This window comes from Xiphophorus maculatus, chromosome 18 (genome assembly GCF_002775205.1).
Source record: "Xiphophorus maculatus strain JP 163 A chromosome 18, X_maculatus-5.0-male, whole genome shotgun sequence".
In the NCBI taxonomy this organism is placed as follows: domain Eukaryota; kingdom Metazoa; phylum Chordata; class Actinopteri; order Cyprinodontiformes; family Poeciliidae; genus Xiphophorus; species Xiphophorus maculatus.
In genome coordinates this window covers 9,031,154-9,057,028 of record NC_036460.1, presented here as the reverse complement: position 1 = coordinate 9,057,028, position 25,875 = coordinate 9,031,154, and the positions used below count along the sequence as shown (strand labels likewise).

The 25,875-nt window shown below is 34.2% G+C and overlaps 5 protein-coding genes across 5 annotated transcripts; all 5 read left to right on the top strand.

The window, feature by feature from the left end:
- Positions 1-3,012: 3,012 nt before the first annotated feature.
- LOC102224138 (olfactory receptor 52K1-like) lies at positions 3,013-3,951 on the top strand. Its single transcript, XM_005796859.2, has one exon. The coding sequence runs from the start codon at positions 3,013-3,015 to the stop codon at positions 3,949-3,951; it is 939 nt and encodes a 312-aa protein (XP_005796916.2).
- A 9,164-nt stretch (positions 3,952-13,115) lies between these two features.
- On the top strand, positions 13,116-14,093 carry LOC102224395 (olfactory receptor 2AT4-like). The gene has a single exon (XM_014475572.1). It carries the CDS (start codon positions 13,116-13,118, stop codon positions 14,091-14,093), a length of 978 nt encoding a protein of 325 aa, XP_014331058.1.
- Positions 14,094-18,030: 3,937 nt separating this feature from the next.
- Positions 18,031-19,008, top strand: LOC102224644 (olfactory receptor 2AT4-like). The gene has a single exon (XM_005796861.1). The coding sequence runs from the start codon at positions 18,031-18,033 to the stop codon at positions 19,006-19,008; it is 978 nt and encodes a 325-aa protein (XP_005796918.1).
- A 1,078-nt stretch (positions 19,009-20,086) lies between these two features.
- Positions 20,087-21,022, top strand: LOC102231489 (olfactory receptor 52N5-like). Its single transcript, XM_005796802.1, has one exon. It carries the CDS (start codon positions 20,087-20,089, stop codon positions 21,020-21,022), a length of 936 nt encoding a protein of 311 aa, XP_005796859.1.
- A 2,321-nt stretch (positions 21,023-23,343) lies between these two features.
- On the top strand, positions 23,344-24,339 carry LOC102224909 (olfactory receptor 1500-like). The gene has a single exon (XM_005796862.1). It carries the CDS (start codon positions 23,344-23,346, stop codon positions 24,337-24,339), a length of 996 nt encoding a protein of 331 aa, XP_005796919.1.
- Positions 24,340-25,875: the final 1,536 nt, after the last annotated feature.

Sequence of the window (25,875 nt, the reverse complement as noted above, 5' to 3'; positions counted from 1 at the left end):
TTAATCCTTAAGTTTTAAAGATGCACCTGGAATGGTTTGTCTTTCTTTCTTTCTTTACTTTGTAGTTGTGAAGAAAGCCTGTAGCAGTGAAGGTTTCACTGTAATTATCATTTAAGTGATAGTTGTAAAATGTAATGTTAGATAATTATCCTATATTTAAATTCCACTTCTCTACATCTGACTTATTCAAAAAATAAGAGTTTCTTGAAAATATTTTAGGTGTAATTTAAGACTCTTGCTAATTTTTTTTGTTTTTGCTGCTTTCAAATTTATTAAATGTCACATCCGATTATGACAAGCAGCATTTTCATACATTTAATAAAAAACAATTTTTAAACAGTTAATTTGCTTTTCATGTGTGATACTGTGCAGCTTTCTAAAATCATTGTACGACGTAATGAAAGTCAGATGTTCCTAATAGCTTTATTGTTTAAAAGTGTGATATGAGGATGAGAACAAAATGTCATCTTCAGCTCATGAGATACATGTCCATTTATTTTCTTTTTTTCAAACAGGTGATTGAATTTACTGTGTCAATTTGACTAAATGGTAACAACAAAATTAAATCCCTATTTTAAGTACAACAACTGAATAAAGTTCTCAAAATGCAACTGTTTTTGCTTTCATCTTATGGGCCCTTTAATCTGACATGTTTATCAAATTAAATGATAAACATGTTGTTTGAGGCACAATTTATAAAATGAGATGAAATTGCTTAAAGGTACCCATTAAATAAAAGCAAAGGAATGATATATAGTCAACTATGTATCACAGTACAATTTATGCACACCAACGGTTGCACACTGGTAACCCATTACATCATTCACAGTTTCACAGTCATGAAAACATAAGCCTCTCCCTTTTACTTTGAAATATGCTGCCCTCTTGTGGTTGTTAAATTCAAAAAGAATATGGAAGGGTCTATACCAGGGGTGACAAACTCAATTTCACCAAGGGCCACTTCAGCATATTGGCCACCCTCAACGGGCCACATTGACGGTATAAATCAGGAATGCCCAAGTGCAATCCTCCAGACTGCAACTTTTAGATGTGTCCCTGCTAAAACATACCCCAGACAAAAAGTTGACTTCCCTCATTAGCAGCAACTCAGTTCTGTAGAGGTCTATGAATGAGTCAATGATCCAGGTGTGTTAGAGAAGGAACCCATCTAAAGTTGCAGAGTGATAGGTCTGGAAAACTAGACTTGGGCAACCTTAGCTTAAACGAGGTGACTCTGCTGTACTCTAGTGGCGAGAAGCCGTAATGTTGGCTGGTAACAATCGGAAGGCATTATGGGAGATGTAGTTTGTAGTCAATTCGTGCTCAAAGCCTGTTTTAAGTCAATCAATGGGGCTGTAAAACGGTGGTGGGGGGGAGAGGGCCACATATGAGCTTGACACATGTGGTCTATACAGTATATGGCAACTAAGTCTGAAATATTCCTGCATCATAAAAAATAAATGCGTTTTTTTTAAGAAGATTGAACTTTGGTAATGGCCTGTTTATTTTCCTTTCCTTGAAAGAAACAGACCATGAATCTGACCAGTAGCATCAAAACATTTTTGGACCAGGATGCATAAACATTTAGCTTTTTTTTTAATGACTCTACTCAGTTGCACATTTTTTCTGTTTTATAGAACATAAGTTTGAAAGTGGATGCCTCCATTTACCTTTAATTTGTTGGTACGCCTTAATTTTCTCACTGTGGAACAATAGAATAGATATTTCTACATACAATATTTCTATTTTATTCACCAAGGAACTGTGATGAGAGAGTATTGAATTGCTCAAACAGAGAAACTAAAGCTTGTACTAAAGCTGTTACATTTGCTGCTAGTCAAATTTGGATTTCTTTTTGAAATTGTTTTAACCATCAGAGGTTACCTTCTCTAATTTCCTTATCAGTTTCCTGGTAACTACTTCTCTGGACCCTTATGGCTTTTCCCTGTACCCCAATAAAGACACAAGGAGACCAACCTTTACAACTTCTGCTAACTTAATTAACTATCAACGTAGTGATTCTTGGATACATTCCTCCACCTCCACTGATGTCTGGAAAACATCATAACTTCAAATGCAGTAATGCTCTTCAGCAAAAAAGACTAATTGTTTAATTGTAAATGGTCCAAGTGCATGTTTTAAGTTGACGGTTTGATTAAACCAAGAGCTGTAACATTTATTTCCCTTAGTCTTTAGAAAACATATGATGTCAAGAAAAGTTGAAAGTTGTGGATTTAATTTTAGCCATAGCACCCTACAATCTCCAGCCATCATATTTTCTAAATAAAAATGTTCTGTGTTCATATCTCTGTGTGGTTTGGCTCACTCACAAAACAGGACAGGTCCAAACAGCAATGAACAATCAGGTCTGCAGACAGGATTATCAGAACTGACCTTTCCTCTACTCATGACCGGTACAGTTCCAGCAAAAGGGCAACTTTCTGTTGACCCAACACATCCTGGTCACTGGTTATTTAGACTTTTATCCTCAAGGCTGATTACAGAGCTCTAGTAGCAAAAATTAACCGACACAGAGACCGTTTCTAATCCCTGGCCATTACCCTGTTAACCACATATTGTAAGAAAAAACACAGATATCCTGTGACTCCCATGGGAGTTGTATAGAAAATAAATATCGCACTGCCTCCAATGTCTTGCCAATTAGTTCTAGAAAGTTGTACATCAGCACAACTGGTCGATAGGCAACAACGCAAAAATGTTCTCTGTTTTATGAATGAGTACAGACTGTGTGATTTTGCTGTTTAACTTGATTCATTTGAAATTATGTTCTAGTGGTAAATTAGTTAAAAATCGTATGCGAATTGTTTGTAGACCCGGAGAGTTTGGAAATTTATCAGAATCAATGTTATTTTAAGATTTTTCTTCATGCCAACACCCTCCATTCTTCTGAAGTCTTCTGATGTCTTTTTGCTCGTAAATGTTATATTGTAAATGCAGAGCTTCAGAGCTTGTTAAATAGTTGTTTTATTCACACTTTGAGAAACTGAAAGGATGGACAACATGGATAACACATCATATGTCTTACAGCTGAAAGGCTATGATCTCCCTCAGGAAGGCGTCTTCCCTGCATTCCTTTTTGCAACCCTGAACTACATGATCATCCTTTTCTGTAACCTTACTATTATCTTCACCATTGTGCTGAACAAATCTTTGCACCAGCCAATGCATCTGTTCTTGGTGAATCTTCCCATCAATGACCTGATAGGTTCTTCAGCTCTCTTTCCACACCTCATTAAGGAGATACTGACAAACAGCAGAAGGATTCAGTTCTCAGCTTGCATTATCCAAGCTTTTTTTATCCATATCTATGCAGCCGGGTCAGTGTTCATCCTGACTGCAATGGCCTATGACAGATACATTGCCATTTGTTACCCTTTGCGTTACAACACTGTAATGACTAATGCTCACATTATGAAAATAATCATATTAGTTTGGTCTTCTTGTGTGGTTTTAATAGCTGTGCTCTTTATTCTTCTTTTGCGTTTGTACCGCTGTAGATCTGAAATAACGCACGCCTACTGTGACAATCCAAGTTTGTTAACTTTGGTATGTGAAGATACAACCATTAATAACATTTATGGTCTTTTTATAAGCGCTTTTACACAAGTGATAGCTAATGGCCTGGTTTTTTATACATATCTTCGCATCCTTATTGCGTGCTTTAGATCCAGACAGTCAGACACCAAAGCGAAAGCTCTGCAGACATGTGCCACACATCTTTTTGTTTTCCTGCTCTTTGAGTGCTTGGGCCTCTTTACAATCATATCTTACAGACTGCAGAATATTTCACCACATTTAAGAAGATTTATGGGAGTGTCGACATTAATCTTCCCCCCAACATTAAATCCAATAATTTATGGACTGAAAACAAAAGAAATTCATGAAAAAGTGCTTAACTTTTTCAAGAATAAACTGATTCTTTCTGAATAGCTTACTTAAACTGTAGCTAATGCAAACTGCTTTATTTGTTGTGTAGACTTGCATTTAATCAGTTTTTGTAATGTTTCTAACCCTGCAGGGAATGTTTTCTTCTTTATGTGATCATTGTAAAATAGAGCCACAAGATATATGGAGCATTTTAGAAACATTTAAGTTTGTATGTGATTTTTAAAGAATGTATTGTGAGTAATTCAGTTCATAAATTTACTTTAAGTTGAATCATCTAGGCTTGTATTCCAGTAAAGTGTGTTGTAACAATGTTAGTCCATTAATTTACTTTTTTTTGTTATAGTGTGCAGCTTTCCAAAATCTCTGTATGAGGTAATGTCATTATTGCATGATACTTTGCTTTCCCCCGAACAATATAATTGGGATTGCAATAAAAATGTTTTCATCATCCTACTATGTTGAACATTTTATTAATATTTTAAATGAACCTGGTCTCTTGCACTTACAGCTCTTTTATATTGCATTTTCATGTTATGTTGTTTGCCTGCAAATTTAAATGATGCATACATATTTGTTCTTATAAATCAGTTTTTTGTTTAAATATCTAACTTTAATTAAAATAAAAGGAATGGAGGTATATTTAAGATTTTGCTATTGTTCAATGTTTTGCACATAAGGACAAATGTTACACTTCTTACGGTCATTAAGACTACAAAATACAAGGAAGGTTTTTGCAAAGCAAATTATGCAGTACAAGAAGAAGTGAGCTGAAAAATTCATTTGTATAAAGAATAACAATAGTAATACTGCTGCTACTGTTACTAAAAATAATAACTATGATTGATTCAGGGTAATTAAAAAGAAAACGTTTTTGTTTCCTGTATGCTCAGTGAATGTTTGAATACTGAATTGATGTCACCTGATTGTAAAGGTTTTATGCGTTGTATAACGGAATACTGGAAATCCCACAGTACATCAAATCATAAAAATAATGAAATTAAAATCAGATGGTGTGTTCTTTGCCTATATCTTCTGAACTGATGAAGACAAGCAGACAGCCCTATGTTCTTTTTAATATTTGTCATCTGATTGGTTGGCTCTGAGAATGTCATCACCCAGTATGGGAATTAACTCCTCACTGAACTTTGGTACTTTGAAAAGAAAACTGTTGTGTTATGGTTACCAATGCTTGGTGACTGTTCCCATATAAACTTTGCTCATTAGGTTAATGACCTAGCTGTTTACAAAGAAGTAACACTAGAAGTGCCACAGTGAGCCCTCCAGAGTGACATCTCCTCTGTACTTTTCCCTGGTAATGAACCTCAGAGGGTGTTGTGATGCAATGCTGTAAACAAGCTCTATTTGGTTTCACAACTTTGGTTAAAGTTGTCTGAAAGAGTCATTTGAAATAACATTGTCTTGTTGGTTTTATTTATGTATTGTAGATGAAGGTACAAATTCAACGTAACAGATTCAGTAAAACTAAAATTTATTCTTACCACTAACAAATTTAGATTTTTAATTTGATTCATTCAACCAATAAATTTTTCTGAATGTAAAGGAGACAGGCCTCTCTCAAAAGACTAAAACATTGTGCTTATTTAAAAAATATATATGCATTTTATTGAAACAACGTCGCTTCTTCGCTGCTCAAAAACTACCCTTCTCAACAATCAATGGAAAAAATGTTTTGAGATTACAGCAATAAAGCTCTTCAATGCTCATCTGCTTTTTACATTTTTACATGAGCACTTTGGTGATGATGCATGATACGACTCATCCTAATTTTTTGTACACCTTCCAGAGACAAACCCTTCATTAAGCATTAAGCAATGAAGCAACTATCAAATGCCATAAAAAAGATAAAACAACATATAGTACAATATGAAAATTAATGGCAAATGGACTGAACTTATGTAGACCTTTTCCAGTTATTTTGACCACTCAAAGTGTTTTACACTACAGTCACATTCATCCATTTGCACATTTATCCACCGATACGCAGATCGGTAGGCAACTTGGGATTAAGTGCCTTGCCCAGGGGCACATCGACTTGTGGCAAGAGGAAGCTGAGATCGAACCTACCCACAGAGTCAAACATTCATTCAAACGGACAGGTTTTACCCACAGAGTCGCCCTAAACATTTAAAATAAAGTCTGTTCAGACAAGAACGTTTTTAACTGCTTTATAAAAGTATCCACATAATCAACTAAGCACAGCTGTAGTGGTACACCATTCAAAATTCTTGAATGGCTGAATGGTTCGATCCTCCTTGGTATTCAATCTGGTATGTGGAAGAACTAACAGATTCTGAGCATCTGGAACGTATGCATGATTGAACTGAAACGAGTTTTTTGTAAAGTCCCTAAAGATTACATTTGTTGTGAATTGTATCTATATAAATATAGTGAATATAGTTGAACTCTTTAAACGAAATTTAATAAAAGGAAGTTGTTAGAACTGGACAGGGAAGGAAAAGTGGCCTGTTAGTTATTGACAGACAAGCCCCCTTTTAACTGCTTTTGTTGAAATTTTTATGGGAAATTTGATATTATTACACATAATTACAGTGCTAATGTGACAATTCATATATAATTTGTAATACAATTATCAGCAACTATATGCAAACATACATAACCTGTAAGGTCAACTATGACATGAAATCTAACATTGATAAAGTGTTGATAAAGTGTAGATCACTCTAACAACACCAAAGTGATCTAAACCAACAAATTTTATGCTGTATCAAAATGGAACAATGAGTGTTTCCTTTTTCTCCCAGCAGGTGGCAGCACTGGCATTTGTTATTTGTGCTGAAAGGGAGGTTGGCCTAACTTTTATACCTCTTTCCAGTAAAAAGTATTTTTATAGGCATTTCACATCAGGCTGCTAACTTTGCTAAGCTAAGAAATTACATTTCTAAGTTGGGGAAAAAGTCCAACTCAACACAAAATGGTTAATTATTGTTAGGCATTACCTAAATGTCTAACGACATTTCATCTATGTGAAAGATGAAGCAAATTTGCACCAATTGTGAGTGGTTAAAATGCAAAGATAAAACATTCCTTCCTTCCATGAAGTCCTTTCTTTTTCTTACTCTTCCAACACATTCATAGTATAAGTGGGAAAAATATGCTGGTCATTTTACAGACAGTGTCCTCCATTGTTTTAAAAGTACAGCATTACAGGAATGTAATGATGGTCACATTTTGTTACTTTTTAAAAATTTCCAATATTTTTCAGAATGTGCAATAAGTAAAAAACAACACTGACTAAGGCAGTTTTGGAGAGCCTATGTGACATAATCATTTCTTTTCAGTTGAGTTAATTTCAAGTCCATTTGTTTTCGGTTTATTCCATTCAGAGCCAATTCAGATCATATATTGTTTCAGTGCACTTTACAGATTCAAAGCCCATTATATACATTTCAAATTCATTATTATTATAAAACATTAAGGCCAAGTTCAGTTTATTATTCCAACTGCTTAAAAGTTTTCTATCTGAGGAAACACAGCCAATTACATCACTAACTGCAGAAATAACTTCTCCTGAACAAGCATATAGCTACAATCCTTAAATAAAAAACAATCAGGCAATCAGTCAATCAAAACAGAATTGCCAGTTCAACAGTTTTTATGTTAAAGGGCCAATATTATGCATTTTATAGCAAGTAACCATGTTACCTTCATTTGATATAAAAAATGCTATATATATCCAATATGACTTAATATAAATTTGATGTTGTAATTTAACACCTAGAAATTGGACCCATGTCTCTTTAAAAACTCTTGCTTTTTCTGAAATTTCATCTTCAGGAAGTCATCATAACATCTCTTTTCTATTATCGCTTTTACCAGCGTTTCACTAAGTAGGTTGTTTAATGATCTCAGTAGATGTGCAGTTCCACCAGATGTTTGCTAATTGCTGCTGGCTAGTTCAAAGGAGCTGGCTAGTCTGAAGGAGCTGATTCTGGGGAAAGGAGTGCAATTCAATTCAATTTAATTTAATTTAATTTAATTTAATTCAATTCAATTCAATTCAATTCAATTATCACAGTCTTTAACTGTAAAATTTCCACCCCAGGTAAACAGTGGCATAGCAAGGCCACCATTCAAACACTCAGGATTTATCTTCACAAATAAATATACATATATAGAAATTTTCTTTTCACTCTTCACCAATCAATCAATCAATCAATCAATCAATCAATCAATCAATCAATCAATCAATCAATCAATCAATCAATCAATCAATCAATCAATCAATCAATCAATCAATCAAATTTTATTGTATAGCACATTTCAGCAGCAAGGCATTTCAAAATGCTTTACAACATATCAAACACAGAAACAAAAAGTCATCAAGTTGGGGGTTCTTGCTTTTGCATCCATAAAAGGTTTACCGGTTACACTCCTACTGTGTTATATGGAACAAAGTACCTATTGATATTTTTATTCCTACTCACGCTCACAATCACGCAGTTTAAAACAATGTAAACAGCCTTTCAACGGGCTTCCGGCATGAGGCTCCGTACACCTCTTTCATGGAATTTTGAGCAGGGACTCCGTCATCCCTCACGAATTTTTGTGCAATTCTATGGTACCTGTTAGTGTCTAGAATTTACAGGATTTCTCTTACTCTCAATGACCCAATGAATTCCATATAAAAAACATTTTTCATCCCTTCTTCCTCTTGTTTAGCAGTCTTATTCATGTGACTGGATATATGAATTCAATTTGTGATAAATGAGTTTACAGTAGTTCAAAGTTTTCATGGTTTGTTTTCAAACCTTAAACAATAAAAAAAACAAACAGCACACATGAATGTTATGAGGAAGCTAAATGAGGTCTCATGCCAGTCGTCATCTCAAGGGTGTAATTAGCGCGCTAGTTTTCCCACAATGCACCTTAGAAAGTTCTCAACTGAAAACAATCTTATGCAACATTGTTCCTTGTTAAACTTTTGCACAAACATAGTTTTTCGTATGTTACATACTTGTTCATTAAAGAAATTCTTTTCTTTAAAGATTTTAAATGTTTAACATTCAAAATATACATTCACTGGCATTCTAGTCACAAACACAGAGGAATGTTTTTTCTCCAAAAATGTTGTCAGTTTCAAAAAAACACCCACATTTATATAGTGTTGATTCCATAAAAGTTTCATCCACACAGAAACATCAAGAATGGCTCAAAACACAATTCTTACTCCTGTTAAGTGATGCTAAAAATAGAGTATGGGACATGTGCATAAAGCCTGCACAAGAGATTAATAGTCAACACAACAACATATGGGTGTTACATTGTTTGTGTTACATGTATGATGTGTTTTGGTTACAGGTGGGCTAAAAGATTAGCAATTTCAGACCTATAACTAATTTCGTATTGTAACCTTGACACCTCTATTTGTTTGTTTGGGTACCGTTCAAATTTATTTTGTATTATTATCTTTGTGTACTTTTGTTGCTTTAATTTGTGTTCTCATTATGTCTACTATTGTCCCTATCACTGTAATTATTGTAATGTATATATCCATGGATGTTGATGACTATAAGTGTCTCTTAACGGGTCCAATGTATATCAGAAGGAAATGTATCTCGATTGGACTGTTTCCTCCATCAACATTCCCTGAAAGACTTTTGGCAGAGATGGAGGTGTACGGCCAGTCTGCTTGGTGTGGGTTAAATGTCTGGAATAGTCTGCATAAATAAGATGTAAATTGTGAGTGGTGACAGGGGTGGACATGTGTATGTGTTGATGTAAAACAGTTTTTGAAAATAAAAAGTTCAAAATAAAAAAAAAAGATTAGCAATTTCACATTTGCTATCCACGGGATTATGCAAAGGTGAAATTTTCACTCTGGGACCTGTTTTACTCTTTTAGTTCCCTTAAATATCCTATTTTCATGTGTTTGCGTGGCACAAACAATTAACAACTTGTAGAGAGTGACAAAATGTTTCAACCTCAATTTCCTTAATAAGAATCTCTTAAAAATGTTTAAAAAATAAAAACAGTTTGAATCAATTATTTGAGGAGAAAAATAATTGATTCATAATTGACTAATGCAAAAAGAGTCTATTTTTCTCTTTCTAATTTTACACCTCTATCTAAGAGAAGTCAAATATTTCACCGAAGTGAAATAAAAATATTTTTTTTCCCATTTAAAATGTATTTTATTTAAAAATACACTCTTGCTGCAGATCACTGTTTGTTTACTGGAAAGTTTTTGTCACTTCATAAAGGCTTTTCAAGGCTAAAAAGTAAAAACAAGACAATGTAAAACTTTTAAATGTGGTTAAATATTTCAATCTGTCCTACAAATACGCTTACACTATTGGTAGGCTAAAACTATTGCTGATGTGTAAAAGCTATGACAGTTTAAAATTCTCACATTGTTCACATCCTGTACTTATTACTCACATAGACTTTGGGTGATGTGTGGTTCACAAAATCCACTCAGGTAAGACGAAACATATGCTCTGAGACCTCCATTGAACACTGGGGATATTAGCAGTCCTCTATTACCATCACTTTAAATACTCACTGGGCTTATAAAATGCAGCTGTTTACTCTACTGGGATTCCTAAACCATTAGCATTATTAAAGCTGTGTTTTACCTCCATTGAGCTCTCTGGGAATTTGTTTTCAAATTCATGTAATTCTCTACAAGCTATTTTAATGTTCATTTCAAGGAAAAGTCCAAAAAACTGGATTACATCAATTAGAAAACTCTGCAGATTTTTTTCTACTTTACCCCTTGTGTTTGTTTACCTTCATAAAAAGTCATTATTCAGTTTACAAATCTACTTTTTTTTATTCACAGATGAACTTAAAGCTAAGCACCTACTGAATATTTATTCATCCTCTATAAGTGATAAGGCTAGCACACTAAATGACTGTGCAGGCAAAAGCTATAAAAAAGAGATTTAATTTTCTTCACGTACCCTTTGGATCTTTGCTAGAACATATTAGATACTTTCTTCAAATCTGTAAAAACACTTGCAAGGTATCTTCTAGAATTTAATTAAGACGTTCTTTCCTGACTCTTTAGAAAGTATCAGAGAAGTTAGAGGAATGTAAGACAAGTTGTGAAAACTATCCGGTGTATTTGAAAGAGTTCAGTAAAATACCAGACACCATATGTACATTCCATGAATGATTAGGAAGAAAAAGGTTTTAATTCCAAGCAAATTTTTCAAAAATATCCGACAAGTTAATAAAAATACTCTGTAAAGCTCCTTGTAAGAATTAAAAAATTAAGGATAGCAGCCATCCATATTTTTGCTGTGAGAGAGCAGTTAACAAATATGCAGCGGAAATATCTCAAAAGTACTGTTTGTCTGTCAGTTACTTTGTCCACCGCTCTCATGTTGTCTATAAGCAAAAAAAAATCTATTCTTTGTACTGTCTTATGTTTTGGTTATATTTCAAGGATCCAGGAATGCAACCTTTCATTCAAATGAAATATGCTTACCAGTAGAATGAATGGCTGTTTTATGGAGCAATAACACTTTTCAAATTTTTTATATTCCAAATCTTCAAACTGCCCACCTGTGTACCAGGATAGCATTTTAAATAGCAAATCATTGAATTCTTATGGAATTAATCTGTCAGTTTTTATCATTTTTAACAAGGACAGTAATTTGCACTTGCCTTTTGTATGGAAGAGGATTAAAGAAGAGGAAAACAACGAATTCTGACTTTAAAGTCAGAAAAAAAAAGAATTCTGAGTTTAATCTCTAAATCCGAATTCTGAGATCAAATTCTGACTTTAAAGTCAGAATTCTTTTTTTTCTGACAGATTAAAGCCAGAATTCTGACTTTAAAGTGACTTTAATCTCAGAATTCTGAGATTCGGAGACTTTAAAGTCAGAATTCTGGCTTTAATCTGTCAGAAAAAAAAGAATTTTGACTTTAAACTCAGAATTCTGACCTTAAACTCAGAATTCTGATATTCTGAGACTTTAAAGTCAGAAAAGAATTTTGACTTTAAACTCAGAATTCTGACTTTAAACTCAGAATTCTGATATTTTGAGACTTTAAAGTCAGAAAAGAATTTTGACTTTAATTAAACTCAGAATTCTGAGATTAAAGTCAGAATTCTGACTTTAAAGTCTGAATTCTGAGATTAAATTCTGACTTTAAAGCCAGAATTCTTTTTTTTCTGACAGATTAAAGCCAGAATTCTGACTTTAAAGTCTCCGAATCTCAGAATTCTGAGTTTAAAGTGACTTTAATCTCAGAATTCTGAGATTCGGAGACTTTAAAGTCAGAAAAGAATTTTGACTTCAAACTCAGAATTCTGAGATTCTGAGACTTTAAAGTCAGAAAAGAATTTTCACTTTAAACTCAGAATTCTGACTTTAATCTCAGAATTCTGATATTCTGAGACTTTAAAGTCAGAAAAGAATTTTGACTTTAATTAAACTCAGAATTCTGAGATTAAAGTCAGAATTCTGACTTTAAAGTCTGAATTCTGAGATTAAATTCTGACTTTAAAGCCAGAATTCTTTTTTTTCTGACAGATTAAAGTTTTGTTGTTTTTTTTTTTTCGGTGGCCATAATCCTCTTCCGTACTATTGAGACCAATGTTTAGAAATAAGAAAAAAACTGTGTAGAAATATTAACCTAGTAGACAAATGGCAACAATGTAGGAAACTGACTGCCTGCTAAGGTAGGAAAGGTATTACCGAATGTCTTGACAAAGCGTCAACTAATATAATGACAACCAATAAAATTTGAACCTTTGTTCATGTTAGGGATGAAAACTATCACCCAATTGAGAACTAAAATGAAGACATCAGGAATCCCTAGAGAAAGCAAAGAGGACGAACAATAACTCTGCCTGCATCAAAAGGTGTATTAAAGGAGGGGTTTTAAGCAGACAGACACCTGGTGAGAAATCAGAGAACGTTGGTGCACCTTTTGTGAAAGGTATGTGTGAAATGAAACAACTAATTACAAATTTAGTCATCTAAGCTACATCTACATTTATTTATTAGAATGACAACCATAACTTAGCAGAATAAATGTAATTAAACAAAAGTGACATCAATAATTATACTATGAATAGTTTACAACAGAACAGTAATTTGTGATCAGTTATATCTGAACTAATTACTACAAAGCATATTTTTTGTCATAATAAGGATTCAGTTTGATCTGTTGTGTGCTTTTCAGTTTTTAAAGGTATTTTCTTCGAGATCATGCCAGAGGGGAATCAAAGCAGAGTAACTGAATTCATATTAACTGGATTTCCTGGACTCCATCCACAATATTACGGTCTCACTTCTGGTGTATTATTTTTAGTCTATGTGGTAACTGTGAAAGCAAATGCTGCAGTTTTTTTCTTATTTGCATCCAACAAGAGTCTTCACAAACCAGTGTACTACATCATTTTAAATGTGTCTGCCTGCGACCTTCTCTTTAGCACAACAACTTTACCTAAAATCATCAGCAGATACTGGTTTCAATCAGGGAGCATTTCTTTTACTGCTTGTTTTGTCCAGATGTACCTTGTTCACTATTTGGGTTCAGTAAATTCTTTTATATTTTCACTGATGGCTTTTGATAGGTACTGTGCCGTCTGTCATCCACTCCGATATACAGCTATTGTTACAAAATTCACAATCCATATCCTCAGTGTGACTTCATGGATTATTACTATTCCAATCCCTTTAATGATGGTGATTAGAGCATATCCTCTTCCTTACTGTGCTTCAAACATAATCAATCACTGTTACTGTGATCATATTGGAATAACAGTTCTGGCCTGCACAGACAGAAACCCTTATTCTTTTCCAGCTTTTGTGGGTGCAATGATTACACTGTTAGGACCTCTGGCCTTTATTCTTTTCTCATACTGCTCAATATTTATAGAAATAAGTAAGGTAACAAATTTGGGAAACTTTGGAAAGTCTTTGTCAACATGTAGTACCCAGCTAATAATAATCTCACTTTATTATGTACCTCGATGTTTTGTGTATTTTGCTAGTCAAGTGGGGATTAATTTTAGTGCTGGTCTACGAATAGTAATCATAATGCTTTATAGCCTTGTCCCTCCAATGATAAACCCACTCATATATTGCCTAAGAGCTAAAGACATCAGAGAGTGTTTGATGAAACAGTTCTACTTAGAAAAGTCCAGGTTTCAGCAATTCACATTGAACAGACCAGTGCATTAATTATAAGTGGTATCCTTATCTTCGTTTATTACAATATCATGTTAAAAGCACCATCTCAATTATCCATGGATTTAAAAAACAAAAAAAAAGAGAACAATATCAGCAAACAGTGGCTTGTTTCGTAGTTTCTTTCCAGCATGCTGATTTGATAGATCGCATTACTCACATACTTGTTGGCTGTAAGGAAAATAAAATATTTTCATAATTTTTGTTTTATTCATGTGTCTAAGTTACTCAGAAATACTGCAGTGCCGGTAAAAATTAAGAGATTTGACAGAGAACATTACTGAACAAACAGCATTGTGAAGAGAAAGGGAAACACCAGATAAATAAAGTATACAGTTGTTGGAATATTTAGACCAACGTTAAATATTGTGGCTGTAGTCTGCAGAACAGCTGTCTAAGGTTTGTTTCCCTTAAGATTTTTGCTGTGTATCTTCCTCCCCTTCTCTCTCTGTCTGATTACTGGAAAAAATGCCAGTTGTATCAAAGCAAATCTTTGGAAAAAAAACAACTAAATCTCACATTAATAAACATTCTTATAAATATGCCAGCTCAGACAAATAGGATAATTTTCAGCCATGTTTTGATGGTTTCATGGGGCTTGGACAACAAGTTACATCAACTTGTCTTCTGTCAGTGGGCAAAGTTATATGGTGATTAGGTAAAGGGGACTACATATAAACCTTTCAGAGTAAAACATTCTACTTCCTGCTGTCATGAGCCTCGGAGACATGCTTTTCTAAGAGTTGTAACAGTTCTTTTTTTTTCTTTGGTGGGTAGTCAAATTTTGAGACCTGAGCTCACCCCCTTCAATATGCACTTTTTGTGCTTTAGCAATTTTTGTGCTTTAGTAACTTTAGATCCCCCATGACTTATGAGAAAACTCAAATTTTCATACCTTAAAATCTTTAGGAGGAATTTGATCATGCATAGGTAATAAGCTGTCAAAATTGCAAGACCAATTCAAAATGGCTGCCTCCCTGTTTTTTGTTGGGCATGGATTCAAGAGAGCTTGGTGTAAGTCTTGCGAGGTTCAACAGGTGTTTTTAAAGTGGCTTCAGCCCTCATGCTGTTGAGCTTTTTTCTGCTGCAACTTTTGCAAAGCCCTCAAAATATGAAAATTGCATGTACCACTGACTTGTCTGCAAAGTTCAGTATGGATGTACTTTTGGTGCAAAAGTATTTGTAACTTGAAGCTGTGAAGTTGAAGTCAGAGCGAAAACTCCTCTAGTTTATATTTTGTAATTGTATATATTTGTTTGGTCTTGCACAAATAAAAGACAGCAGTTACACCTCTTCAAGTTCTTACAAGTACTGTCATACCAACAGGCTTGAATGCTGCTTCTTGGGTTCTGCTACTCCTCTTCTTCTGTAAGGTGTTGTCAGCAGGTGCAGCTTCCAGGTGGTGTGAATTACCCTAATCAAAAAGCAGGATTTAGTGGAGTGGATTCCCAGAGACAGACAACAGACTGTTTACTGCTACTCATGGTAACTACACCAGACTCTCTGCTCCATTATATAACAAACTATTTCTTATATAACTTACCTTCGATCTTCTCCCTCCCCGTAGATCCTCTGCATTCCGCTTCCACGCTGATCCTTCGGCCCTGTGGATTTCCTGTCCTGGCGTCTTGCTTTTGTCCTCCTCGGTGATCCTGTTCAGATCACCCACCTGTGGCCCATCTCCAGTACTCGCCTGCCTGTCCACCCTCCATTCACCTCTTCCTGCTAAGGAGAGTAACACTACTGATCACGATTGACTCTCTGAACACCAAGCAGTCAACCACCAGATCTATGCTTGTACCTCTCCTTGATTGCTTTCTCCTTTCACAAAGCAAGAATCTGACTCCTTCCACTGCTGAACCAGTTCTCCAGTAAAAGGCACCTGTTAACAGCCTCCCTGTCTTCCAGTGTGGATCTGGTCCTAGCTTGATGTTCTTCCTCCTGCAGACAAATCATTCAAACATTTTCCCTGTTCAATAAACATTTACTTTACAATCCCTGATGTCCATAATGGTTGCTCGTGCTACAGTCATCCAAATTGCATTCTTTCAGTCACACTTCCAAAGAATCTTGCACGCTTTAGTTGTGTACCATTTGTCACGCTGAAAAGTAGCCTGCCCATTGCCTTCCTTTGCAATTCCACTTGAATAACATTTTACTTACTGCACAAACTGTGTTTTCTGCCCTTTGCTTGGATTCCTTCTGGCAGATTTTCTACTGGGCCAATCAGTGAACATAAGAAGTTGTGATCGATGATGTCAATTTTCTGTGCGGTTTTAGAATTGTAGTCTGCTATACTTCAGACATACAGCACATATTAAATCTCTTACCATTTATTTAACAGAATGGAGAGGCCTCTTGGATTTGCATGAACAGAGTGATACAAAGCTGAAGTTGGCTTCAGACTGAAGTTTCCGACTCAGAAAATAATTAAAGGAGTTAATTTTTCACTGCACTTAACTTCTTTAGTCTGCTGTTGTTTAAGCATTTGAATAACGTACGCTCATCAAACCTGGACTAGATTGTTCTACGCTAATATCAAAACCCAGTTTTTCCCAAATCTTTAATTTGTGATAGTTCAATAAAGATTATTTCCAGTGCTTTCCCCCCCATTTACTGTCTGTTTTCCCTTTTTCTCTTTTTCCTTTTTCCTGTTCAGCCATCAAGTCACAGCCAAGGTCTCTTGAGCCATAAAATCCTTATAAAAAAAATCAATCATTGCTTTAAATCCAAAAATAAAACTCTTTTAGTCTAAATACAACCTTACACAAGGTGAATAATCTTGCACAGTGAAAGTCATTTTTAAGGGAATAGGAACAATAAGAATGATATGAAAAGATACATTCAAAACATCTGAGAACTTTTACTGTTCATGTGGGAATAAGACCTGAGGATGCACCTAGTTGGATAAAACCAGCAGATATTAGCTGTAAACCAGTCTTTACTCCAAGTCGTCACTTGTTGAGCTGCCTTATTGAGGTAAGATTATTCTATTGTTGTATATAATATTCTCAGTTACTATCAGGGACTATACCATGTCTAATCATAAAAGCTTGTGAGCAAAGAATATTTGCTGGACAGTTTGTTTCTAAAATAGAAAACAGTTGCATTATAAAGTGTCGAATATCATTTGTTAATTTTGCATCTGCTTTAATGTGTTGAGTTTATTCATCAGTAGTAGGTAATTATATAGAGATTTACAGATTTACTAAAAGTATGCATGGAAATATGTATTTTTGTAGAAAAGCTCTTGGTTTAGTTTTTATTACTTAGAAACTGTGGAGTACTCATTACTTTTACAAATTTAGAGCATACTTAGAAAGTCCAGAGATTACTTACTTACACTTATTTAACAACCCAGAACAGGAATTAGAACAAACTTAGAATCCAGAAAAACTACCTTAGCAACTACATATTAGACTCCTATTCTTCCAACCCAGAAAAGGAATTAGACCAGAGGATACTTAGTTATACTTATCAACCAACCCTGAATAGGGTTTTGTCTAGTTTATATACTTCGGATCAACACTATTAGACTACTTTTTAGACTCCTGTTCTTCCAACCCAGAAATGAATTAGAAGAATTAGACCACAGGATAGTTAGCAACCCTGAACAGAAGCACCTAGTTTACATACTTTAGATCAACATTAGATTGTTTTTCTTCTTTTGCTCTTTCCTCTGGTTTGTTATTTTGTTCGTATTTCCTTTTAATTCCTGTAAAACACTTTGTATTGCCTTGTTGCTGAAAATGTGCTATATAAGTAAAATTACCTTGACCTTTAATACTATTCAAATAATTAACTCAATGGTTTAGCAGCATAAGAGGCATGATAATAAAGATTAATTATGTATTTACTGATGTTGTGGTGACATTTAAATACAATTAAAAATGAATAAATGTATGACACTTCTTCACAGGGACTTGAGATAATGGTGCTCAGCTCAAACATCACAAGGATACACAACTTTTTCATCCTTGGGTTCCCTGGACTCTCACCATCGTACTATGGCCCTGCATCAGCTGTACTTTTTCTAGTCTATCTAGCTATTTTAGTAGGAAATAGTTTCATCTTGGCATTTGTCATCTATGAAAAATCTCTTCAAAAACCTATGTACTTGGTCTTTTGTCACCTTGCACTGACTGATTTATCATTTGGGACTGTTACACTCCCAAAGATCATTTCAAAATATTGGTTTGGAAACAGCATCATTTCATTTTATGAGTGTTTTACACAAATGTTCTTTGTTCACTATTTAGGTTCAGTAATGTCATTTTTGTTACTGGTAATGGCTCTTGATAGATTCATAGCAATTTGTGCTCCACTGCGATACCCTGTCCTAATCACAAACAATATTATATTTGCTCTTTGTGGATCTGCTTGGTTTTTACCCCTGCCTTTGATGCTGTTTGTAATATTCCAAGCCCTCAGTTTACCTTACTGTCAGTCAAATATTATTACCCAGTGCTACTGTGACCACATCTCAATAACAAATCAGGCATGTGGAAATGATCTGAAGATTGCAGTGATTATTACCCTTTGTATCGCTATGTTTTGTCTCTTGGTGCCTCTTGCATTTATACTGATTTCTTATGTTTCTGTTATTATAGTCATTTTAAAAATGTCTAATTCTGCAGGACGCAGCAGAATTCTGGCAACATGTACTCCACAAATATTCATAACATGTCTTTTCTATCTCCCTAGGTGCTTTGTTTATATAGCTAACACAGTTGGATTTTCTTTTAGCGTAGATGTTCGCATTTTATTAATTCTGCTGTACAGTTTACTTCCTGCTGCAGTCAACCCGGTAATATACTGTTTCAAGACCCAAGAAATAAAGCACACTTTGATGAAGAGAATAAAAACAGCTAAAATTGGAATAGAGTTAAAAATCTGGACCAGTAACTAAACAAGGATAAGAAACTGTGATGATACAATCATCAAGATGTCCTTAAAAATGTCTGTTTGGTTTCTACTTGTTGCTAATTTGAGAAAATTATCTTTAGCTTGAGAAAAATCTTTAAAGTATCCTTAAATTCTTGGTTCAGAAGCCAAAGTAGTCCAAAGTAAGAGAAGAAAACGCAAAATATTGTGAAAACTGATTCCATTGGTGGAACAAAATGTGATGCATGAAAAAGAGGCTTTGTTTTGTTCTGGAACACATGGCCTCCAAACACAATGAGCTCCTTCAGAAAGTCTTGTGTCTGATAAGATTACTCTACTTTAAGACAAAAGAAACTTTAGGATATTTTCATTAAAAGTCTTTTTTCTTATAATTCAAATACTTTTTGGATTGCTAAAGTGCATTTGTGGCCCTTTAGAGTCTGACCAACCATAGTCATCCCCATCATATGCATGTCTACTCTGCTGAGTCACGTTCCATTTTGTATGGTGTAACTTTTCTTTCCACTTCAGACTCTGTGTTTTATAGATTTTAAACTCTGGCCAATCTCTGGTCATGCTATAGTTATTTGTATGTATTTGATATTATTATACTTGAGTTTTATAACCTACTGTGTTTCTGAGAGTAAATTTGTTGCCCTTTTGAAGGAACAAGGAATAAAATTTTTCTAAAAAGTGCTATAATGTTTAATACAAAGTAACACAACAAAACTTCAAGCAGAAATGCAACAACATGCATTGTACTAATGGCAGTCATGTTTGTTTGTCAAACTGGAAACCATTAGAGATCATTGTCCATTTGGGATCTCTTATGCCTACTTATAGTGTAGTAACAAATAAAATGCTGAACATGTTTTAGATAAAAGTGTAGGGAGCTGTTGAAGATATAGTGGATTTAAATGGCAAACATTACATGATTTTTTTTGTGTCTAATGCTTTTTTGTTTTCTATATACAATAGCTGGAAGTGTTAACAGTTCCACGTTTTGTGAGTTCATCTACTGTTTTCCATAACTTGTAGTTTTCTGCTTAGACATTTGTGTTTGATATTTAGTCACAGTTTCTACTGTTGTAATCGCAAGGATTATGTTGTACACTAATGTAACAACGATAAAAAACTTTGTCATCACTGGATTTCCAGGTCTTATGCCAAAGTATTATGGCCCCGTTTCAGCTGCACTTTTTCTGCTTTATTTGGCTATAGCAGCTGGAAACATTTTTGTTTTAGTTTTTGTGAGATATGAAAGGTCTCTTCACAAACCCTCATATGTCATCTTTTGTCACTTGGCACTAAGTGACATAATGTTTGGAACAGTAACGCTACCAAAGATAATATCTTTATACTGGTTTAACGACAGAATTATATCATTTTATAGTTGTTTTGCCCAAATGTACTTTGTTCACTTTTTAGGATCAACTCATTCTTTCATTCTGATGGTGATGGCGCTGGATCGCTTCATTGCAATTTGCTCTCCTCTGCGCTACAATGCACTTTTCACAAATACAACTGTTTCTGCGCTTTGTGGAATCTCATGGTTTATGCCGATTTCATGGATGTTTGGTGTGGTTTTTGATGCTATGAGTCTACCTTTTTGTAATTCAAATATAATTGTTCACTGCTACTGTGACCATTTATCAATAATTAACCTTGGATGTGAGAATGTACGAAGTTCAACAGTTCTGGGATTGGGTCTTGCCATGTTCTGTTTGTTGTTACCTCTGGGATTTATTGTTCTATCCTATTTTATCATCATCGCTTCTGTTCTGAAAACATCATCCTCTAAAGGACGCATTAGGGCTTGGTCGACTTGCACACCTCAGCTAATTATCACCTGCCTTTATTATCTGCCGAGGTTATTTGTTTATTTGGCTAACTTTGTAGGCTACACGTTCAGTGCTTCTGTTCGAATTGTTGTTGTAATGCTGTATAGTCTTTTACCTGCTGTTGTCAACCCATTAATATACTGCTTCAAAACAAAGGACATCAAAGACAGCTTAAAAATGAAGCTTTTTACCAAATGAACTAATAGAGCAACAAAGGCTGGTTAAATTTTAATAGAAGAAGAAGAAGACAGCAGAAGAAAGACTTTTTACAGATGTAGCTGGGAGACTGAAAGAGCTCTACATACATACTTCAGTCAAGTTGAAGTTAGTGCCTTTAATTTTGTCAAAAGGATTTTCTTTAATGAAAATTTAATTCTAGATTTTTGTTTTTACTGTTCTTTTAGTCTGTTGTCAATTTAATTTATAAAATAAATGTATTAACCCTAAAATAAACCATATATAGATCCTTTCAACTGCAAATTGTAAAGTGAATTTATTATTTCTATATCTCTTTATAACTTTGTTTAACATGTATGAACAATAAATCTACTTGTGGGTAAAGACTATATTCAGGTGGTAAAAATATATTATGAGTGTAAAATTTCTCAGGGCAACAATAAGGTCAAATTAATGGAGGTTTTTTTCCACGGTCAGATTTCTACAGATACATGGCACAAAATTGAAAAATTAAAATATTGTAAGGTTTTGAATAAAAAATGAGGACTGGTTTTGTAGAATCATCAGTTCTCATTGAAAATAAAACATGTTAGGTGTAAATTACATGTGTAATTTGTTTCAGGATTAAAGTTGAGGTCCTAGAAAAACAGCCATCTTAATTGTGAGTGAACACCAGAACATGGAATCAATCCCCTCAGACGGTTCTGTGACACTGCAGCTTTATTGGAGCTCCTCCTAATTTGGGTTGATAGACACCGACTTTACTGCTAAGCCTCCTGAAAACTAGGTAAAAACAAAAAGGAACTTCTCTCAGATGTGCTTTGGGGAAAAATGTTGATCGAAGTTGTGAGATTTCCTCCCTTTATCAGGATAAACAAGGTGACTGCTCAATGAAAGGTGGTGACAACTCTGCAATAACTTCACATGACAAACAGCAAACCAATTCAGCGCTCAGCTGAGAGATGAGATTTATTTATTTTTGCATGATTGAAAAGTCTATTTATCTCATTAACTCTATTCACTAAATGAAAAATATTTTTATACATTAAATACATACAAGCCAATGTTTTCAAGCTTTCATTCTTGTTTATTATGATTTTCCATTTTCAGCTATTGAAAGCACAATATTAAAGGTTAGAATATTTTATCAGACCAGTAAAACATATTTAAATAGAAAATGTGGGCTAAGTTAAAAGAATGGATAAGTAAGCGACAGCTGTTAGTCAGTGAAGGAAGTTTAAAGGGGTTCATGTGAAGGCAAGACCCCAATTTAGTAGTTTGCAAAAGTTGTATGCTTGCAGAAAATCTTATTTTGTGTTGATCATTTCACCCATAGCTCTCTTTACTTCACTAAAAATTAGTTTTAAATATATGTAACCAATATTAACTTTTATGGTACTGTTGCCTTCCAAAATATTTTACATCCTTTAGTACTAAGGCATATTCAACATTTTAACAGGTCAGTAGATCCAGTGGAAAATTTAATAAATTACAATTTATTGTAGAAATAATTTTTATCTTCTGATTTCAGTCTGTCATTTACTTTGCATTAAACTAGTTAAGACATCAATGGTAACATCAGAAGAGAAAAATACTGTGAGGGAACTCAGTTTCTAGTTTTTCTGGCATGGTCTGACTTTCACTAAATAATTTTTGACCAATACTTGACCACAGTATATTGCTGCTCCGTACTACAGAGAAACCTGTACAATATTTTCAAATAAATTTGGGTATTATATGTTTTAACAAATTTCTTTATACCGATTTTTAACAGAAAATGCATCCGTTCTTTTGAGAAAACAGAAAAAGGGAGATTACTTGCTTAAGTTTTGTTTTCCAACTGCGGTTCAGGTGTAAAATATTGCTTTATTTTTGTTTGAGCAAATTAAACATTTCCCTAATATCACACAGAATTTATGACAGATCACAAACAACCAATTCCATTCAAAACAGTTTTTTAAATGAGGTAAGCATGAAGATGCTAAAATACTCCTTGACTCTTTGGGAATATTGCTCTTCAAAGTTTTATTGTCGATGAGCGTCATCAGAAAAGTCTATTGAAAAGCTTTAAATAGAGAGACAGGATCAGCAGGTGAAACTGCAGGGTTGCATTACCTGAAGGAAACAAGGTTCTTTTCGAGGCACAAAGATGATGTCTACAAATAACATACAGAGGAACTAGTTCACTTGTAGAATATTCTAGAAATATTTTTGAACTATTTCTTTTGCGATTGCAAGCTCACTGATGAACTGAAGTGGTTTTTATTGTGACTTTTTAATTCCAATTGAAGGTCTGTTTCATTTTGATTCTGTTTAACATTCTTTTTCCTTTTTTTGTACAAATGATCAAATACAGAAACGTTACAAATGTGAAAGAGTTTATGATCATTGGCTTCCCTGGACTTCCACCAGAGTACTATGGCATAGTATCGTTTGTTCTCTTACTTGTTTTTATTTCTATTCTATTTGGAAATGTTTTTATTCTAGCTGTCATCATATGTGAGCGGACTCTCCACAAGCCAACGTACATGATCTTTTTAAACCTTGCAATGACAGACCTGTCCTTTGGCATTGTAACACTCCCAAAAATCATCGCCAGATATTGGTGGAATGATATGATGTGCTCATTTGGTGTTTGCTTTGCACAGATGTATTTTGTTCACTCTCTGGGAGCTATTCAGTCTTTAATTCTGCTGATGATGGCTTTGGATCGCTTTGTTGCTGTATGTTTTCCATTCAAATATCCAGTTTTATTTACAAACAAAATCATTTCTATTTGTTGCGGCTTGTGCTGGTTTCTGACCTTTATACGAATGCTTGGACTTGTGCTACATGCTCTGACATTGCCCTACTGTGACCTTAATACCATCATGCAGTGCTACTGTGATCATAATTCCATCACCAAGCTGGGATGTGGGGATGATGTTGCATTTGTAAAATGGGTTGCATTTGCAAATGCTATGGTCACTCTCTTAGTTCCTTTAACATTTATAATTATTTCTTATGTTTCTATCTTTATGGCTGTTGTGAAAATGTCTGCTTCTGGAAGGGATTACAAATTCCTGTCCACATGTGCCCCTCAACTCTTCATTACCTGTCTATATTACATGCCAAGATGTATTGTGTATCTTACTGACATTTTAGGAATTAAATTTAGCCTTGATGCTCGTATTATTATAACAATGTTGTACAGCCTCATACCTGCATCCGTCAACCCTGTGATATACTGTTTGAAAACTATGGAAATCAAAAACGCTTTGGCACAGAGATTCAGTAATAGAAAAATAAACCTTGCATTTCAAAACGAGACCAAACTTGTGACGAGTAAACACGCATAGATTTGTTACATAAAACTGAATGTTGGTTTTAGTTCATGAAAGTTTTTCTTGTTTCTTGTTTGTTTGCTTATAAATTATACAAGGAGTTTGGCAGGTAGCACATATATTCTGTGTTTAGCTAAATTAGTTTAAAAAATGGAACAAGGTAACCATTTGCAAATATAAAAAAAATTTAAAATTTAAAGATTGAACATAAAAAGGCTAAAAGACAGATCTTGTCTTTTCCCTGAAACTAAAACTTTGTGCTATCATTAATTCTCTATGTACTTTTAAAATATGCCTTTGTGGTTAATTATGTAGGCAGTACATTTCATAAGGTTCTGATGTAATCTGCCCTAGTTGTATGTCAGATGAATTGGATTTGACTGAAATGAGAATACTGTCTGCTCCAATGTTGACTGTAAAGATTTAAAATATTGTTTTGTTTTGACAAGTTTGGAATATTATTTATTCCACACGCATTTATATATGTATATATATTTTTATTTTCTGCAGGAATGAGTTCTGTCTCACATTGCCTCGCATGGTTTAGTTAAAGCTCTCCTTGATTTAACCACTAGATGGAGTAAAACTGTCAATATGCTTTTCAAAAAGTCCAGATTCACAACATATGTAGTACTCAACACTTTTACATTAAATTGGAGCCTTGCGATATACCTACAGCCTGTGCAGGGTTTATCCCACCTCTGTGCTTTATTGAACCAACAAGATTATAGATTGAAGTAAGTGTGCTTGTTTTAGGATTTATGGAATAACAGCTGAAACATTGTATTAGATTAAAATTAAACAATATAACATTTGCATATTTTCAAAGCATTTATACACTGCTGTGTAAGCATGACTTCTTATGGCTTTCTTTCACACAAAGAACATTTATGGGGAGTTTGTATTTATTGGTGTAGAGAATTAAATTTATGTGCTTAATTTTTGTCTGATAAACTACAAAATTTATCTGGTTTCTACTCCATTTGAATATTGACATACACAAATCAGTTTGTCGTGGACATTCAAATTTTAATACAATGAAAGCCAACACATACATGAATCACATATTTCTCAAAATGATTTCATTTAGGTTTTATCAGAAAAGCTTTCGAGATAAAATCCTCATCACTCTACTGGATATCATTGCTTTGAGCTTATTGTGTATACCACACACAAATCTCTATACAGCTGCTACTCAAGTATCACAATAATAACCCAATAATGTCTCTAAATATCATGCAGCACATGACTTTGCACACAGTCCAAACAACTTGTCTGAGCTGATGAAGACTCATTCATCTTGGGATGCTGAAAACCTAAAAATGGAATGTGATCCTGAATAATTTGGTTAATAATTTGCTGCCTGTTTAAGGGGGGCACTCATCGAGCATCAGGTTTTCTATCACAGACACATGATCCCTAAATATAGAGAAAAATACAGTCAGACTGCATGTATAGTATAGTGCAAGAACAAAATAATATAACCCATTTTGATATAGTTGAACACTGGATTACATACAGTATCTTAGAAATGCACTATTCAGAATGGGA

Excerpts from the sequence above, each read along its gene's own strand:
- LOC102224138 (XM_005796859.2), top strand. The coding sequence starts at position 3,013 with ATGGACAACATGGATAACACATCATATGTCTTACAGCTGAAAGGCTAT.
- LOC102224395 (XM_014475572.1), top strand. The coding sequence starts at position 13,116 with ATGCCAGAGGGGAATCAAAGCAGAGTAACTGAATTCATATTAACTGGA.
- LOC102224644 (XM_005796861.1), top strand. The coding sequence starts at position 18,031 with ATGGTGCTCAGCTCAAACATCACAAGGATACACAACTTTTTCATCCTT.
- LOC102231489 (XM_005796802.1), top strand. The coding sequence starts at position 20,087 with ATGTTGTACACTAATGTAACAACGATAAAAAACTTTGTCATCACTGGA.
- LOC102224909 (XM_005796862.1), top strand. The coding sequence starts at position 23,344 with ATGATCAAATACAGAAACGTTACAAATGTGAAAGAGTTTATGATCATT.